Here is a 16,046-nt window from a genome sequence, read left to right as displayed (position 1 = left end):
GCGGAAAACATCCTGTGTGTTTGTTGAGGGCCGATGTTGCGGATGAGAGCTCTGATAAACACACAGCTTTAGGAAACAGAACCTAATATTTAGGCCAAGCAAGACACGCACCTTGTATTAATTATAGAGCCGCGGGGCCGAAGGCTGCTGCTTCATGAGTACTGTTTATGAGTCAGAAATGTTGATGGCTGCAGTGAGCAGAGTCGTCTCCAAAACAGAGGTTATGAAAACTATAATCTGCTGCTTGTTTTACAATGAAGCAGCCAATCTGCTTTGTGTTTAAGTCAGCAAAACATGGACGCACGACAAGCTGATGAGTAACAAAACAATTAACCCATGTTATAGTCTGATTTTTCAGTTTATTCAGAAAGCAAATAACTCATATTTATTTAAAAAAAAATCTGTTTTCACCGTGATAATAGTTGTATGTTTCTGTCTCTGTCAGAAAAACTAAGCTCAAACATCAAATGTTTCCAGCAGACTCCTCCAGCATCCAGCATCACATTTCATGCGAACACGGAGGGGGTGGAGGATTCAGAAGTGAGCTCTCATGCCTGCAGACCACCTCACACACGTCTGACAATCCCGGCTGAAGGAACATACAATATGTGGGGCATTTTTTTGACAGGATTCTTCTCAAACAAAGTCAAGTGAATGGATCTATGCTGAAATGTGCGGTAAGGAATGCGTTTTTGAATTGAAATAAACTAGATCTGTTCAATTTTAATACACTAGATTCCACTGTAAATATGTCTACAAGAGGAGAAAAGTGTGATGCAAGACTGTGACTCTTTCTTTCTTTGGAATTTTAGCTGGGTTTTCTAGAGTGTTTCTGACCACGGAAGCTCAGTTTGGGGCTAAGATGTGTGGCGACAGTAGTGCATACCTGCGGAGGTGGCTGCTCGTGATGATGTTGATCCTGGCTGCAGCGCCGTCTGCAGTCGGTGGCTGCCCAAGATCCTGTCTCTGCTCGGTTCCCTCAGAGGTCCACTGCACCTTCAAATATCTGACCACAATCCCAGGCCAAATCCAGCCACAGGTGGAGAAACTCAACCTTGGGTAAGAAACTTTGTGTGTGTTTGACAATAATAACCTTTTAAATAATTATGTATTTTACACACATGTTTACTTTGAAATACATTTTTATTGAACAACTAATTGTTACTATATAATAACTGATTATTATGTATATGTATAATTTTGTCTGTAGTCTTTGAGCTTACTACTCCAAACCTCTGCAGAAAACTCAAACAAGAATAGACTGTCTTGACCAGCTTATTCTTGGCTGCACTGCTCCCCATGGTCCAGAGGGAATTGGCTCCATTAGCTGAGGAGACTAGCTAGTCATGCTAGAAATAAATAGTTATAGAGTTACAGCATGTGCCTCTTAGAATAACTCCAGAGCTATGTAAAATCATTAGAGACTGATCGGTCAGTTCGCTGCTAGCTCATTCAGGAAGAAAAAAAAATCAAAATCAAAAAGGACATTTTAGTACAATGTGTAATTGAATAGCAACATAATGTTTTTAAGCAAAACAACAAAGAGAACTCTTTGTTCTCATACCATACATCCATGAAATTTGTAAAGACAATTTTACAAATCTGAATGGTTCATTGGTGCTTGAACATACCAATATATCACAAGCCAAACTGTTCAGCATAGTATGGGACACCTATGGCGACTGTTTCACACAACGGGGGAAAACTTCGGTGAAAAAAAATTTAAATAAATAAAATAAAAATAAGAATTTTAAATATAAATTTCTTCCCACGTTTGTACATTTCTATAATAGGTATAACAGCATAACGCTCTTGAGAGAAGGAGACCTTTCTGGACTGAAGAGATTAGAGCAGCTGTTGCTTCACAGCAATACAGTCCACAAGGTCGAGGACGGAGCGTTTGAAGACCTCAAATCATTACAGGTACGTTTCATGCTTTCACCTGTATTTACACTGCGTTGCAAGTTTCTGAAAAAGTGTTTGATTCTTCTTCCCAGGTCCTGAAGATGTCGTATAATAAAATAAAGGAACTCAATAAAGACACATTCAAAGGCCTGGAGAGTTTGCTGCGACTCCATGTGGACCACAACGACATTCATTTCATCAACCCAGAGGCCTTCAATGGTCTCAACAATCTACAGCTGCTTAATCTTGAGGGAAACCAGCTGCAGCAGCTTCACCCTGACACCTTCACCACTTTAAGACACAGTCAAGTCTTCAAAGTGTCCTCGCTGAGGACCATCCAGCTGTCGGACAATCTTCTCACACGTCTGCCTGAGAATATCTTTTCAGGATGCACTCAGCTGGAGAACCTCTTTCTTCATGGCAACCATTGGAGATGTGACTGTCACATGAGCTGGTTTCCTGCATGGACGCAGAGAAACAGAGGTAAATAGACGAGGTATTTATTTGCAGTCCAATCCAACCACCCTAAGATTACTACCTTTCTGATTCCAGGTCTTCTCAAATGCAAACGGGACAGAAGGTACCCAAGAGGGCAGGTGTGTCCGGTCTGCGAGAAGCCCTCATTACACCACAACAAACCCTTGTCTCTCCTCCCGGCGGATGCCTTCACCTGCTCCACACCTTGGATCCAACAGCCCGCGAGACAAAAAAACACAACCCTTGAGCAGGGGGACTTTATTTCACTTCACCCCAAAGACTTTATCGCTCCACTTGGCTCCACTCAAATGAACTTCACCGATCAGTTTGGAAATGATGCAAGCTTGTCCTGCACTGTCCAGAAACCCAACAAGTTTGAGAATCTTACTCTCACACCGGAGGACGGCGGAGGTGCCAATATAACTAAGCTCTCTGCGAGTATTACAAGCTACCTGGTGTGCAATGTTGACAGTCACAACATCCAGCAGTTGTGGCAGATCCTGGCCGGCTACAGCGACTTCCCTTTGAGATTAGAGAGAGGCTCGATGCTGGCTGGAGGCCCAGAAATGGTGTACAAGTACGCCCAGATAAAACAGGAGGAGGGGATGTACGGCAGTATTGAGGCTGAAGTTAAAGCTGTCCCGGCCTGGTTGATGCAGAGTGAGATCAACCTGCAGCTTGATCGTACGACTACTACCTATTCCACCCTGCATATCAAGTACCAATCTGAGGTCAACCTCCGTGTGGAAACCTCTTTGCCGAAGAAGGATCGATACTCCTGGGCCATTATAAAGAGAGACAACTTGACCAAGACGGAACATGCAGCTTTGTCAGGTAACTTAAAAAGATTTAAATACTTTAATAGTCAGATCCAAACCACTGACATGTGTATTTGTTTGAACGCAGGTGGTGTGGCACAATTAACATGCCAGATTCAGGGTGACCCAACACCTTTTCTCGAATGGATTCTTCCTGATGGAAGCAAGGTCCGGGCACCGTACAGCAGTGAAGACAGGAGGATCATCATTTCCGCTGAAGGGAAGCTAACACTGCGTGGCGCTGATAGCTCAGATTCAGGTCTCTACTTCTGCATCGCTACAAACTACCTGGATGCAGACATTCTCGTTCACCGGTTAACAGTTCTGCCTTCTTACGTCGAAGACGAAGAGTTCAATGGTGGTCAAGTCCCAAGGCAACTTGGAGAGAACCTTGCTCTCGATTGTATCACCACAGGAAGTCCGGAAGCGTCAGTCCAGTGGATCCTCCCTGACCAGACCATACTGGACAAGTCCCTAGGAAACAGGAAGGTGTTTGATAACGGATCCCTGCTCATAGAGGGACTAACTGCAAGGGATAGAGGGCTTTATAGGTGCTTGGCAGCTAACTACTTAGGGGTAGACATGTTTGTTTCTCAGGTAACAGTCGAAGCTTCAGATTCAGTGAGAGTTGGTGAAGGGGAAGGATCAGGATTGGAACTATCTATAAAGGAGGATGCCAGCAAGAGCAACGAGGACATGACATCACCTGCGCACTTAGACAGAACAAGTCAAGAGTCCAGGATGATCACTTCAGATCGCCCATATCCCAGACTAAGAGGTGAAGAACGTTCGCCCAAAAGATTGAGACAGAGAGGCAGGGGGACTTTTCGAAACAGACACAATTGGAGAAGTCGGCTCTTCACTAAAGCAAGCAAAGATCTTGACCGTGAGACATTTGCCAAGTTTATGAAGCAGGCAGAGGATCGTGCAAACGCAAGGAGTGCAACAGGAGGAGAAAACACAAAGTATGTTCCCTCCACGGATGATGATACGGGCTCTGGTGACCTTCTCAGAGAAGATGGGGTGATTATTGTGCATTCAACGCTTAAGCCAATAATAACTGCACCACAGGGACACGGGAGGGAGGAGGGAGAAACAATCACAAGTTATGTGGCAGAGGATAAGCCATCAGTTCACATGAGGAAGCAAATAAGCAATTCAGTTGACTTCGTTCATATTTCAGAGACCACAAATGTACAAACAACAGCTTCCTCTCTTCTGCCACAAACAAGACCCACGGTGACACAGAAGGAAATAATAAAAAGTGATATGGCTGTGGTTCTCAACACAAACTCACATAGCACACTGATGCCCGATGTGAATGGAAGATCTCATTTATATGGAAGAGATAATGCAACCGAGCCGCCCAGCCTAAATTCTCCAGCTATTGCAGCAGGTTCTTCGCTGCTTATCTATTCAGAAGAGCAGCCGCAACAATCAGACTCAACTACGCAGTCAGCACTTACATTTACGAGTGATCCTCGTGTCACTCCGATGATGGACGACCCAGGCAGAGTGAATGTAGTCGTTCACACAGACCCCGAAAACAAAAGGACTTTCACTGCTGTTACCACGACAGAGGGACAACAAGAGCAGATCACCTTCCACACAATGCAAACAATCAAGTCCTCACATCTGCCTCCAGGATCCACCATCATCTCCCAGCAGCAGATTCACATAATTCCGAAAAAGAGTCGGAAACGCGGAGGACGTAGGAAGTCTCTCCAAAGCCAGAGAAGACTCATTAAGCCGAACAAAATCTCCGACATCCAGTCTATCATCAATAAAATACAGCAGGCCACAATAAAGGAGAGAAATTCTACGATATCCTACACCATCAGACTGACCACAGGCAAGTGCACATGTTTTACACGTGTTCATTGTTCTGTGATCTAAAACCATTTCTCTCTTTTAGATGCTGCTCATGATGATGGCAAACCTGACCAGAGTCAACAGATGAAGACAACTGAGGCTCCGACTTCAGGAGCAACCCCTTCACAAACAGCAACTACAGAGTCGGTAGCTACTAATGCACCCATCACCTCTGCATATTTTAGACCAAAGAAAGAGTCGACTACTTCAACCACACCTACTACCACGAGGCCCCCAAAGAGAGTACGTGGAGATATGACGTCAACCAGGACACAAGCTGAGGTTCAAACTACAACAAGGTCTCCAACTCCATCAACACACTTCACAACCTCTGAGCAGGTATCCACTGAACCAATGGACGTTTTTGCATCCAGAACAGAGAGCCTATCAGGTGATGGACTGTGGCGGCGTGTCACAACAGATATGCCTGGTGTTCAGCACATGACAACAACAAGCTCAACTACAACAGTGGAACCACCATCAGAGTTGGAGACGCTTCCCTCCCCTCCTACTGTCAAACCGTCCACAAGTGAATTCCCAGATGAGGCCTCAGCTTCTGGGTCTGGTGGACTCCCAAGTGATTGGTTAATAACCAGCACGAAACCTAAGAAAACACAGCGGTTTAAAGGACCCAACAGAAAAGTCAATATTGGAAGACAAACGATCCCAGAGTCCTTGATCACAGAAACAACAAAGACAGAGACTAGAAAGTGGACCACTGCAAAACCTCAGCTGGTCGACATTAACCGACCTGTTTATCCCAAACAAATGCCAGAGCAGAAGACAGACACTGAAGACGCAGACTCAAAGAGGAGAACCAAGCCCCCAATGGACTACACAACCACAATGTTTCCATCAACTTCAAAAGGCTTCTACACAAGTGTGAGGAACCGTATTTATGTCAGGCCAACCAAACAGGCGACCCGCGATCACAGGAAATCCATAATAACAAACACATCTACGGCACAAACCACTGATACATCCAGCAGTGCGCAGAAGGAGCTTGACAAAAGTATTGTATCTAAAGCAGAGCGAGAACACACCAGAGAGTCCAAAAAAAAAGACAGACACAGTGTGATCTCCAGAGTAACTGGCAGTGCACCATCCAACACACATGTTTCCCACTTTGAAACCACTACACATGCAATGACAAACAAGCCCAGAATAGTTGGTGGAAATGCTGCCAGCTTCACAGTCTTATCAAATTCAGACGCATTCCTGCCATGTGAAGCAGTTGGGTATCCCAAACCGGATGTATCCTGGAAGCGCTTTTCTCCACGAACAGGTACATCTTAAGCGCTCTAATCCTCGTGGTGTGACAGATGTGTGCGTTGTTCCTTTTCATAAACAGGTATTATTCGAAGCCAATTCAATGCTGTGATTGTGTTGAGCAGATTGGAACGTTTTGTTATCAATTATTGGACTAAAAAAGAAAGAGTGGTTTGGGCCTCTGTTGCAACAAATTCTGAGTGTTTGTGTTTGTCTTTTCCAGGAAGCACAGTTGACATTGATGGATCAAAGGGGAAGTATTGGATTTTGGACAATGGCACACTGTCAATCCAGAATGCCAACATTCAGGATCAAGGGCAGTACCTCTGTCTGGCTCAGAATAGCCATGGATCAGATAAGCTTTTCGTCACCCTTTCGGTGGTGGCCTACCCCTCACGAATCCTGGAGCCAAAAATCCGTGAAATGAAACTCCATGCGGGAAACACAGCGACGATGGACTGTAAAGCCGAAGGGCGGCCCACACCTGTGATATCGTGGATTTTGGCCAACCAAACTCAAGTCAAAGAGCAAAGCGCATCTTTCGGTAGAGCAGCTGTGATTGCTGGAGGCGCGCTTGTCATTGAAAATGTGTCAGTATTCGACCGAGGCTTGTACAAATGCATCGCCAGTAATCCAGCTGGAGCCGATACTGTGACTGTCAGGCTTCAGGTGGTCGCAGCGCCTCCAGACATCTTAGAGGACAAACGCCAGCAAGTGAAAGTCGCTGTACGTGGAAGCGTGTGGTTGCCCTGCACAGGCAAAGGTAGCCCTGTTCCTGCCATTCATTGGGTGCTCCTCGATGGGAAAGTGGTTCAGCCTATCAGATCACCAAGAGACGCACGAGTTACAGTCTTTAACAACGGAACTCTTCTCATCAAGGACGTTACTCAAAGAGATATGGGTAAATATGAATGCATTGCTACCAGCTCCACTGGCTCAGAGCGAAGAGTGGTTTCTCTGACTGTGGAAAAACAAGAATCTGCACCTCAAATTGTGGAGATATCCCAGCGTGTAACTGAGTTATCCTTCGGAGACCAGTTGAAACTCGACTGCGCTGCTACCGGGGAACCTAAACCGAGGATCTTTTGGAGGCTTCCTTCCAAAGCTGTGGTGGACCAATGGCACAGGTATAGTTATTTTATCAGCCGTAACTACATGTTAGTGTTAAATATGCTAGCAGGGTTTAAGAATATATTATTTCACAAACTCATGATGTCCCATACGACTGGATTTAGTCCCCAGCGTGTCATGTGTTTTGTTCTACCTCTGTTCCAGGATGGGCAGCAGAATCAAGGTCTTGGAAAATGGAACATTGCTTATACACAATGTCATTGATAAAGACGATGGAGACTATCTTTGCGTGGCAAGGAGCAGAATAGGAGATGACCTGCAACTTCTAAAGGTCAGAGTGTCGATGAAGCCTGCTAAAATAGAGGCCAAGCTCTATGATAAGAAGCAAGTGACCTACGGCAATGACTTGAAGGTTGATTGTAAAGCTTCTGGAGCTCCCAAACCTGAAATCTCCTGGGGACTCCCTGATGGGACTGTGGTCAACAAGGCTTTACAGGAGGACGCCAGTGCTGGCGGAGCCCGGCAGCGGCGCTACACGCTCTTCGACAATGGAACGCTCTACCTGAATCAGGTTAGAAACTATGAACATTTGTTATGAATGTGACTGACAAAAATGGTGACAAGTGTTTGTGCCTCACTAGGTTGGACTGTCAGAGGAAGGAGACTACACCTGTTTCGCTGAGAACCAAGTAGGAAAAGATGAGATGCATGTTCACATCACTGTGGTGGCTGCTATCCCGAAGATTCTCCAACCGAGCCTGACACATTTAAAGGTCAAGCCTGGTGGAAACGTTCGCTTTGACTGTGAAGCTGTTGGAGAACCGAAACCCAAAATTTTGTGGATGCTTCCTTCGAATGACGTTATTGCAGCATCTAATGAGCGGTACCTCATGCACGTCAATGGGTCGCTGGACATAAGAGACGTCAACCTTTTTGACGTGGGAGAGTATGTTTGTATAGCTCGGAACCACGCAGGTGAGGCCAACAAAGTGTTTAAACTTGACGTCGACGGAAACCCACCAGTGATTAACGGCTACCGGCAGAACAGAACTGTAATCAAAGACTATGCAACCAAGTATTCTAGAAAGCTGATAGACTGCCAGGCCGAAGGTAACCCCACTCCCAGCATCACATGGATAATGCCAGATAATATCTTCTTAAAAGCACCATACTTCGGTAGCAGGATTATTGTCCATTATAACGGAACTTTGGAAATACGAAACGTCCGCCCGACTGATACAGCTGAGTTTATTTGCCTAGCTCGGAACGATGGCGGGGAGGCGGTCCTGGTTGTTGAGCTTGAGGTCACCCATATGATGAGAAGGCCGATTTTCCAGAACCCGTTTAATGAGCGTGTCTCTTCAAGTGTTGGGAAATCCATTATTCTAAACTGCTCCGCTGATGGACATCCGAAACCGGAGATCATCTGGACCTTGCCGGATGGAAAACGGTTAACTAGTGTCCACGTTAATTCCTCTCATCATCACCTAGGACCTGATGGGAGTTTGGTCATTCACAAACCTCAAATAAGGGATGGCGGTAAATATCGCTGCGGTGCGAAGAATATGATGGGATACATTGAAAAGTTAATCATTCTGGATGTGGGAGCAAAACCGTACATTCTGTCGCGCCCAAGAGGAATCATTCGTGGTATGTTTGGAGAAACTCTGGTTCTCCATTGTTTGTCTGATGGGACTCCCAGGCCGAGTATATCCTGGACGATGCCAGGAGGACACACGCTTATAGTCCCTCAAGTGTATGGGCGTCACCAGTTGTTCGAAAACGGCACTCTGGTTGTCCGGGACACCACGCTTCTTGACAAGGGCAACTATATCTGCAGGGCCCGAAATGAAGCTGGACTGGCTGCACTGACCGTTCCCGTTATGATCGTCGCATACCCTCCGCGCATCACAACGGCCCCACCGCCAAATGTTCAAGTCGTGGCCGGGACGCCAACACTGCTGAACTGTGTTGCCAGTGGGATTCCAAAGCCAGAGATCACATGGGAGATGCCCGATCATTCAGTTCTCTCAATAGCTAACCAGGCGAAACCTTTGAGCAACAGAGCGATTAACCGTCACGGCTCTCTGGTCATTCAGAGATTTACAGTATCAGATGCCGGCACATACAAATGCTTCGCCAAAAACCAAATAGGTACGGATTTGAAGGCCACTTATGTCCATGCCCTCTGATGATGTCATAAGGGACCAAAGAAATGTCTTGTATTCTGAAAGAAACCAGGTACCAGAGAACAATACTCTGATTCAGTCTGATAATCTCCAATATGATTTCCATTATTGAACTTCTGGAGATTTGTCGGTAGACGCGAAAACAATGACATGATCTTGAAAGTGGACAAAAAATTCCAAAAATTTGTCCCAGGGCGTTGATGATTTCTCCAATAAAATTATCAACAAATATACTTCTAATTACTTTCAAACATCATTGATTCAAATAGGTATTGAAAGTATTTACAAACACAAAAGCCCAGTTGACAGTATCACAACAGTATTTCATTACATACATAAGCAAATCAAAGGAGCGAAACTGTATTAAAATTGTGATTTCTCGCCTCCACAGTTCCTAGCAAATACACATTTTGTATTCCACTCACTGTCAAACGTTAGATTTTGCTTGTGTTGTTGAGTTGTTTTAGAGCCGATAGCGATGTTTGTTAGAGTGCAGGCAGTCTTCTACTGCTTCAGATGGAGCGTTCCTTGAGAAAGCACTTCACTAGCTAACGCGAATGATAGGATTTTAGTAGCTTGTCTTTGCCTGAAATAGATGGTTTCTTGGAAATTATTTTCTTTATTTCAAATGAACGCGCCCTCATCTTTAAAAGAAAAAAAAAGCTCTTTTCAGCAGACATTTGTGTCCTCAAAATGCTTTTACATTTACCACACTGGACACGGTTAAAACTGGATAGACTGATTAAAATACTTAATATTTATATTTGAGCTAATGTAATTGTCTATGGCCCAGGTTTAATGATGCTACCCAGTTTTTTAAAAAGTATTTCCAGTTACCTTGGTGTTATTTGCAAAGAGTTCATGCTATTGTGTTGTACACAAGAATCTACAGTAATGTTATACATTATGCTTATCTGTAAAAATAAGGGTTTTCGCTTTTGTAGTACCTATTTTTCTATGGGAGAAAATATGTCAAATAAAAATGATCCACATATTTCATGTTTGTTTTTATTCATGGCAATGATGATGACGGTCGTAAATCTTCTGTGTGTTTCTGTCAAAAGTATTATATTCTGACAGCAACTATGTGATTGAGTTCTGGGTAGCCTCCAATGGGGTATTTATGGAGAGTTCTCTGCAGTGTTGAAAGAAAATCAACCGACATGAGAGAACATTTAGAAGCACAAACCACACTCACCAAAAGGAGCCTATTGTCTATGTGATTATAGAAGCTCATTTCCTCTTGACCCCAAATGAATATCGGCTCCGAAACCATTTTTTTCCACCACAGCTGTTGAAGTGTTTGGTTATTAAAGGCCAAACTGCCGTTTCATGGGATGAATAGACAGAATGTTCTCCTCCAGATGAGGCTGGTGTGCTCCGTCTTTGCCAGCCTTAAATTGGTGGGAAAACATTGGAAATGTGCTTGAAATGAAATGACCTCTTACTGTGAACATGGTCCCCAGTAACCAAAACCCAAACCTCTCCAAGGGCGTTGCTGTGTAAATGAGACAGACATCTTCAAACACTCAACGGAAAAGGTTGTTTTTTTAAGTAAAGGGTTCCCTTCGAGACTTTGGGTGGTTGAATAAAAGTATCATTATTATTATTATTCACTGTAGTTGTAGTAGTGAAGTCTTTCTGCACACTAGCATGAGACTGTATTACACAAGTGAAGCAACACAGTCAACTAATAGACAGTTTTGAGTTACTTCTACTACTAGTAGACTTGGACAATAGTCACTAGTACATAGTAGTTAAAGCTTTACTAGTAATACTGGTAACACAACAAAAAAATCACGAGTATAACTATATTACTTGAAGTCCTAGAACAACAAAAAATGTTCACTAGTTTGTTGTTCACTAGCGCTAGAACCTAAAACCTGAACCTGCACTAGTACTGCTAGTAGGCCTAATGCAAATTCATCTACTAGCAGTACTAGTAGACCCTATCAGAGAGAACCTACTCTCTGATAGGTTCAAATATTTGTACTTTTATGATTTGTTTTAGTTTCACTTATGGCCGCAGTATACAAATGTGTCTACTAGTGCTACTACTTGAGATTTTTTAGATCTCCTAGTAGTACATGTGACACTTTATACTTTACTAATAAGGTGAACTTGTCAACCAAAACTGAGTACAAGTACTCAAAATGCTCAAGTATTCAATACTTGTAGAGCTAAAACAAGATTTATGTCGAATTTATGAGCAAATGGCTTTCCATAGTTGTATAGAATAATACAACAAATTAGATAATAATAATAACAACAATAATAATAATAATAAACTGTCCTATGGAGGAGTAGGAGAAATGTGGCCGGATGAATAGAGCATGTGGAAAAGTGGGTTCAAACAAGACACATTTCTGGTCTGCGGTCTAAATTCCATATTCGCTGTTGATTGTTCAAACATGGAGTCTCTGACTGGACGCCATCGAGCTGCTGGTTTAAGACAACGTTTCCCTTTTTCATTGAAGAAGTTGCTTTTCGTTTCGTTTCTAAGAAATGGGTTTTGAGAATCAAATACAAACACAGCACTTTCTAGGATACAGTAAATGTGTGTGTTTCCCGGTGAAGGTGGAATTTCACACCAGTCACGCACAATCCACACCTCAGCCATTCAGCCACTTGCATGAGATTCATTCCTGAGTGCCCCTCAGTTTTTGTCATCTGTTTTGCCTCTGCTTTACGCCACACGCTCTGAGAGGGGATCAGTAGTTTCTGACATGGGATGAGGAAAGAATGAATAATCGATCAGTGTTTTCTGCTCAGTTGTCTCAGCAACAGGATAAACCTTTTCTTTTGGCTCAGTCTTTTACACCAAACATACGCTTGTTAACCTGTCGATCAGCCTTCTCCTTGCTCTTCTATTGCTTTCACCTGCATTTTTATTTCCCGTTTCTCTGAAGTAAGATATTAGAAAATACTTTCTTTAGACTGAAGTGATTTTATTTTTCACTTGAGATGGACTCCATACAGTCCAAGCCCTTATTCTTGGTATTTTCTTCGTCTTTTGAGTAAGAAAAGCTGCACTAAGTTCTGAGCTCATGATTATATGAGGTATACCAAGTGATATCAGATAGTGTTCCAAGGATGGAATCTTGAAGAGCATCACTCAGTGGCCTAATCCTTACCCCAAACCTTTTGCACGGCCAGATTAAAATGCTCCAACGGTAGGCGCATGTTGGCAGGTTGGTTAGTGCAACCCCCCCCATCAAGAAGGTTGCAGGTTCGCTTCCAGCATGAGGGAACCTCAGTCTTTTCTGACTGGAGCTTGCATGGGTTTATGACCTGCGATAGGCCGGTGACCTGTTCAGGGAGTCCACCCTCCTTTCGCCCCAAAGAACCAGGGATAGGCTCCACCCACCTCTGAGCCCATTGAGGAATCAGTGGTCGAAGATGAATGAAAACCTAATCCATCAACATGTGAGTTAATTCAAAGACGAACAGATACGGTGAACCAAGGATGCCGACACCAGAACACGGAACAGGAAATACACTCAAGGGCCGAGGAAAACCTGGATCAGAAAAAAGGCAAATCATAACTAATAACTAATAGGGAGAACACAAACGCACTTGGAAATTAACTCACAAAGCCCAATTAACTCGTGGAGAACACACACATGCACACGAGGAAATAACGATAGCTATCGGAAAACAAAAGGTGAGTTTCACAAAACACTCACGCGGTTCAACAGGAGAACCATCGCAGAACAGAAACAGAGAAAACTAAGGAGGCGGCTGAAAACGGAATCAAGCGTGCACAGAAATTGGAAGATTCAGGAAGGCAAAACAAGAAAGTGGAGTCGTGGGAGAGTTTATCGTAGGAACGCGAAGTAACCATCTGGCAACACGAGCTGGCACCGAGGTGTTGGTATCCGTGGGAGCATGATTAGCAAATGCTGTGTCGCTCGGAAAGCTGGGGAGAAACAAGGAAAATGAAAACACGAACACAACCGGAAATCACATAAATAAAAGCACCAAATAAGACGGCATGACAAGAACAGGTCTATGAATCCAAGAGCTTGATTCACAACCTGGTCAGTTGGAGATGAGCTTTGTTTATACGCCCTCATGTCTATCACTGGTCAAAGCTGTTTGACATGCTGTTTTCAGATGATGGTTTTGAGTGAGGTTATTGTTTGACTAGGCTGGTGTGAAACTGCCAAGTCACCTGAGCAATATGTATCCAAAAAAGTGGCAGAGAGCACTGGAAGTGCATCAGTAGGGGTTCCCCTGCTGATGGGGTGCAGATGTTTCCCTCTGAAACTAAGCAGGTGAATATCCAGGCGGCCTCTCTTCACTATAATTTGAGAAGATCAAAGCCTCTCCAAATGATGAACTCCCAACGGGGTGAGGCTCTTAAACCCGCCAGATCTTCCAATTAGCCTGAGTCAACAACGTGGCGCGGCTACTTTATTCCAGATGTTGATGCTTCTCTCTGACAGGTTTACTGCTTCAGAGGACGTGTGTGCGTCACTGTCAGCGGGTCGTGCGTATTTGAAAACTTGAATGGGATTTCATCAGTGAGGAGTCTTGGTGAAACGGAGGCGTCCTACATCGGCTGCCTGAGCAGATCACTTACTGATGACAAAACCAGAAATATTAGATGGCCCTTTTTCTTGTAAACACACTCACACAAATGTTGTTGCTGAGGAAACATCAATGCTTGGAAGAGATACCGTTCATCAGGAGAGGAAAAGAAAGCCGCCAGCTGGACCCAGCCACGTGTTTTTATGTGAGCCTTTTTCTCCAGGACGCCTGAACTGGACACCTGGGGCTCATGAGAGAGAAAGGGAAACACTTCAGTCAGCACTTTTGTGTTAAAGTTTTTTTTTTATGTATATATAATGTAATATAGGTGGAAGGATGCTTCCAGATAATTCAGTCATGCAGTATGATTTTGGCTTTAGATACTTGTAATGGTCTGATGTTAAATAAAACAAACACTCTGCTCTCTTCATTCCCTGACTTCCATGTGCGCCACATTATTTTCGCCAGCGTTGATATGCATGTGGGAAACATATGGCGCTGGATATATGGTGACATGCCAGAAGCGGTAGCTGCAGAAACCTTACCCTGTCAAAACACAAGCGCGGGGCTCACACAGACACAGAGTTGGACGTGAAAGGGAAGTGTGTTCTCGCAAACACATGAAGTCAAAGAGCATCACAAACAGGCTGTGTGCGAAGACCTCCGTGACTTGTGTCCTGTGTCGTAAGGCCCTTCCTGTCTGCCCATCACGATGACAAGTTGATTCAGGTTCAGGGGTCGCACATCACTCAGATTAGAAAGCTTTTCAGAACACAGCTGTTGCAGCGTCAGATGGATGTTTGCTCTGAAACAATGGCTTTTCAATAACCTCATAGTTGGAGCTCCTGCTGTCAACCTTTGGGAGGGTGACAAATGGTTCTGAGTCTGGCGGCGCAGCAGCTGGGCAGCACTGTTGCACTCGCCATGGCTGATGAGAGAAGCAGCTTGAGTTTCAGGCTGGTTATTAAGTTATTGCACAGGTATTACAGATGGTCATACTGTCTCCAGCATCGTACCCATGCCCAGCTCTTTTCATCCTTAGTTCTGCTCCTACAAAAACTGTCTTCTTGTCTTACAATTGTAGCACTACTCCTCCTTGTCACACGCCCTTTCACTCTTAGCCTCAGCAGTTTGTCTCCCCCGACACTGGATGCACTTCAACTCACAGCTAGCGCCACCTCTGTTCATAAGTTTAATTGCCGCACACAAGTCTATCGCAAGTACAACTTGACCTGATTTCCTTATGAAAATGGAATCGCCCTGCTAAAACAATGGGCTTTTGAGAAAAATGATGGCTCAGCATCTCGTTGAGCTCATCATACGATGCACTTCCTGGTTTCTCTGGTGCCTAGTGATGGGTGGATGAGGTTTCATGGCACAGTCAGTCACTGTTGGTTCCATTGTAGCCCAGAATGAAGAAATCATAACAAACTTTCAACATTTATTATCAAGAAATATACATTACTGATGACACTGTTACACATTTTACAGACACATAGACACGGTTGTTGACCTTGGACTGTCCTTTGTTCATTTTCTTGGTTTTCTTATTGGTGATACTCAAGGGTCTCTAAAGGTTGATCCCAAGAGAGGGACTGGGGAGATGTATAGAATATAGGTCATGCAGTGAGGCCATTAGTTATTTATATTGTTTCGTCTGAGGTCATGACCTCTTGCCCTGGGCTAAGTTTAAACAAGCTATTTAGTTCTCTCATGTTCAACTCAGATTTACCTCAAATAGTACGTCTGTTGTGAGGCAGCAGGACACAATGCACCGACAGTTCCACTGTGCTGCCCTTGCTTGGTGACAGAAAAATCTGATGTATATCAGTGAATTATGGCTGGAATTCTACACAGAAAAGACATTTGTTTTATACACAAAAACATCTCGTCTAAAATAATAGTCATACGG

At 44.0% G+C, this 16,046-nt stretch overlaps 1 protein-coding gene across 1 annotated transcript; it reads left to right on the top strand.

Annotated features, from left to right (window-relative positions):
• Window positions 1-578: 578 nt before the first annotated feature.
• igsf10 (immunoglobulin superfamily, member 10) lies at window positions 579-10,555 on the top strand. The gene is made up of 10 exons (XM_053872831.1): window positions 579-677; window positions 813-1,059; window positions 1,794-1,923; window positions 1,998-2,388; window positions 2,458-3,216; window positions 3,289-5,052; window positions 5,116-6,357; window positions 6,565-7,468; window positions 7,617-7,983; window positions 8,054-10,555. Exons 1-10 carry the CDS (start codon window positions 671-673, stop codon window positions 9,602-9,604), a joined length of 7,362 nt encoding a protein of 2,453 aa, XP_053728806.1. The 5' UTR covers window positions 579-670; the 3' UTR covers window positions 9,605-10,555.
• Window positions 10,556-16,046: the final 5,491 nt, after the last annotated feature.

This window comes from Synchiropus splendidus, chromosome 8, assembly GCF_027744825.2.
Source record: "Synchiropus splendidus isolate RoL2022-P1 chromosome 8, RoL_Sspl_1.0, whole genome shotgun sequence".
Classification (NCBI taxonomy): domain Eukaryota; kingdom Metazoa; phylum Chordata; class Actinopteri; order Syngnathiformes; family Callionymidae; genus Synchiropus; species Synchiropus splendidus.
The sequence above is the reverse complement of the archived record's forward strand: the minus strand, read 5'-3'. Positions and strand labels throughout refer to the sequence as shown.

Coding starts and splice junctions, on each gene's coding strand:
- igsf10 (XM_053872831.1), top strand. Junction 6,358..6,564: donor GCGCTTTTCTCCACGAACAG/GTACATCTTAAG, acceptor TGTCTTTTCCAG/GAAGCACAGTTGACATTGAT. Junction 7,469..7,616: donor GTGGTGGACCAATGGCACAG/GTATAGTTATTT, acceptor CCTCTGTTCCAG/GATGGGCAGCAGAATCAAGG.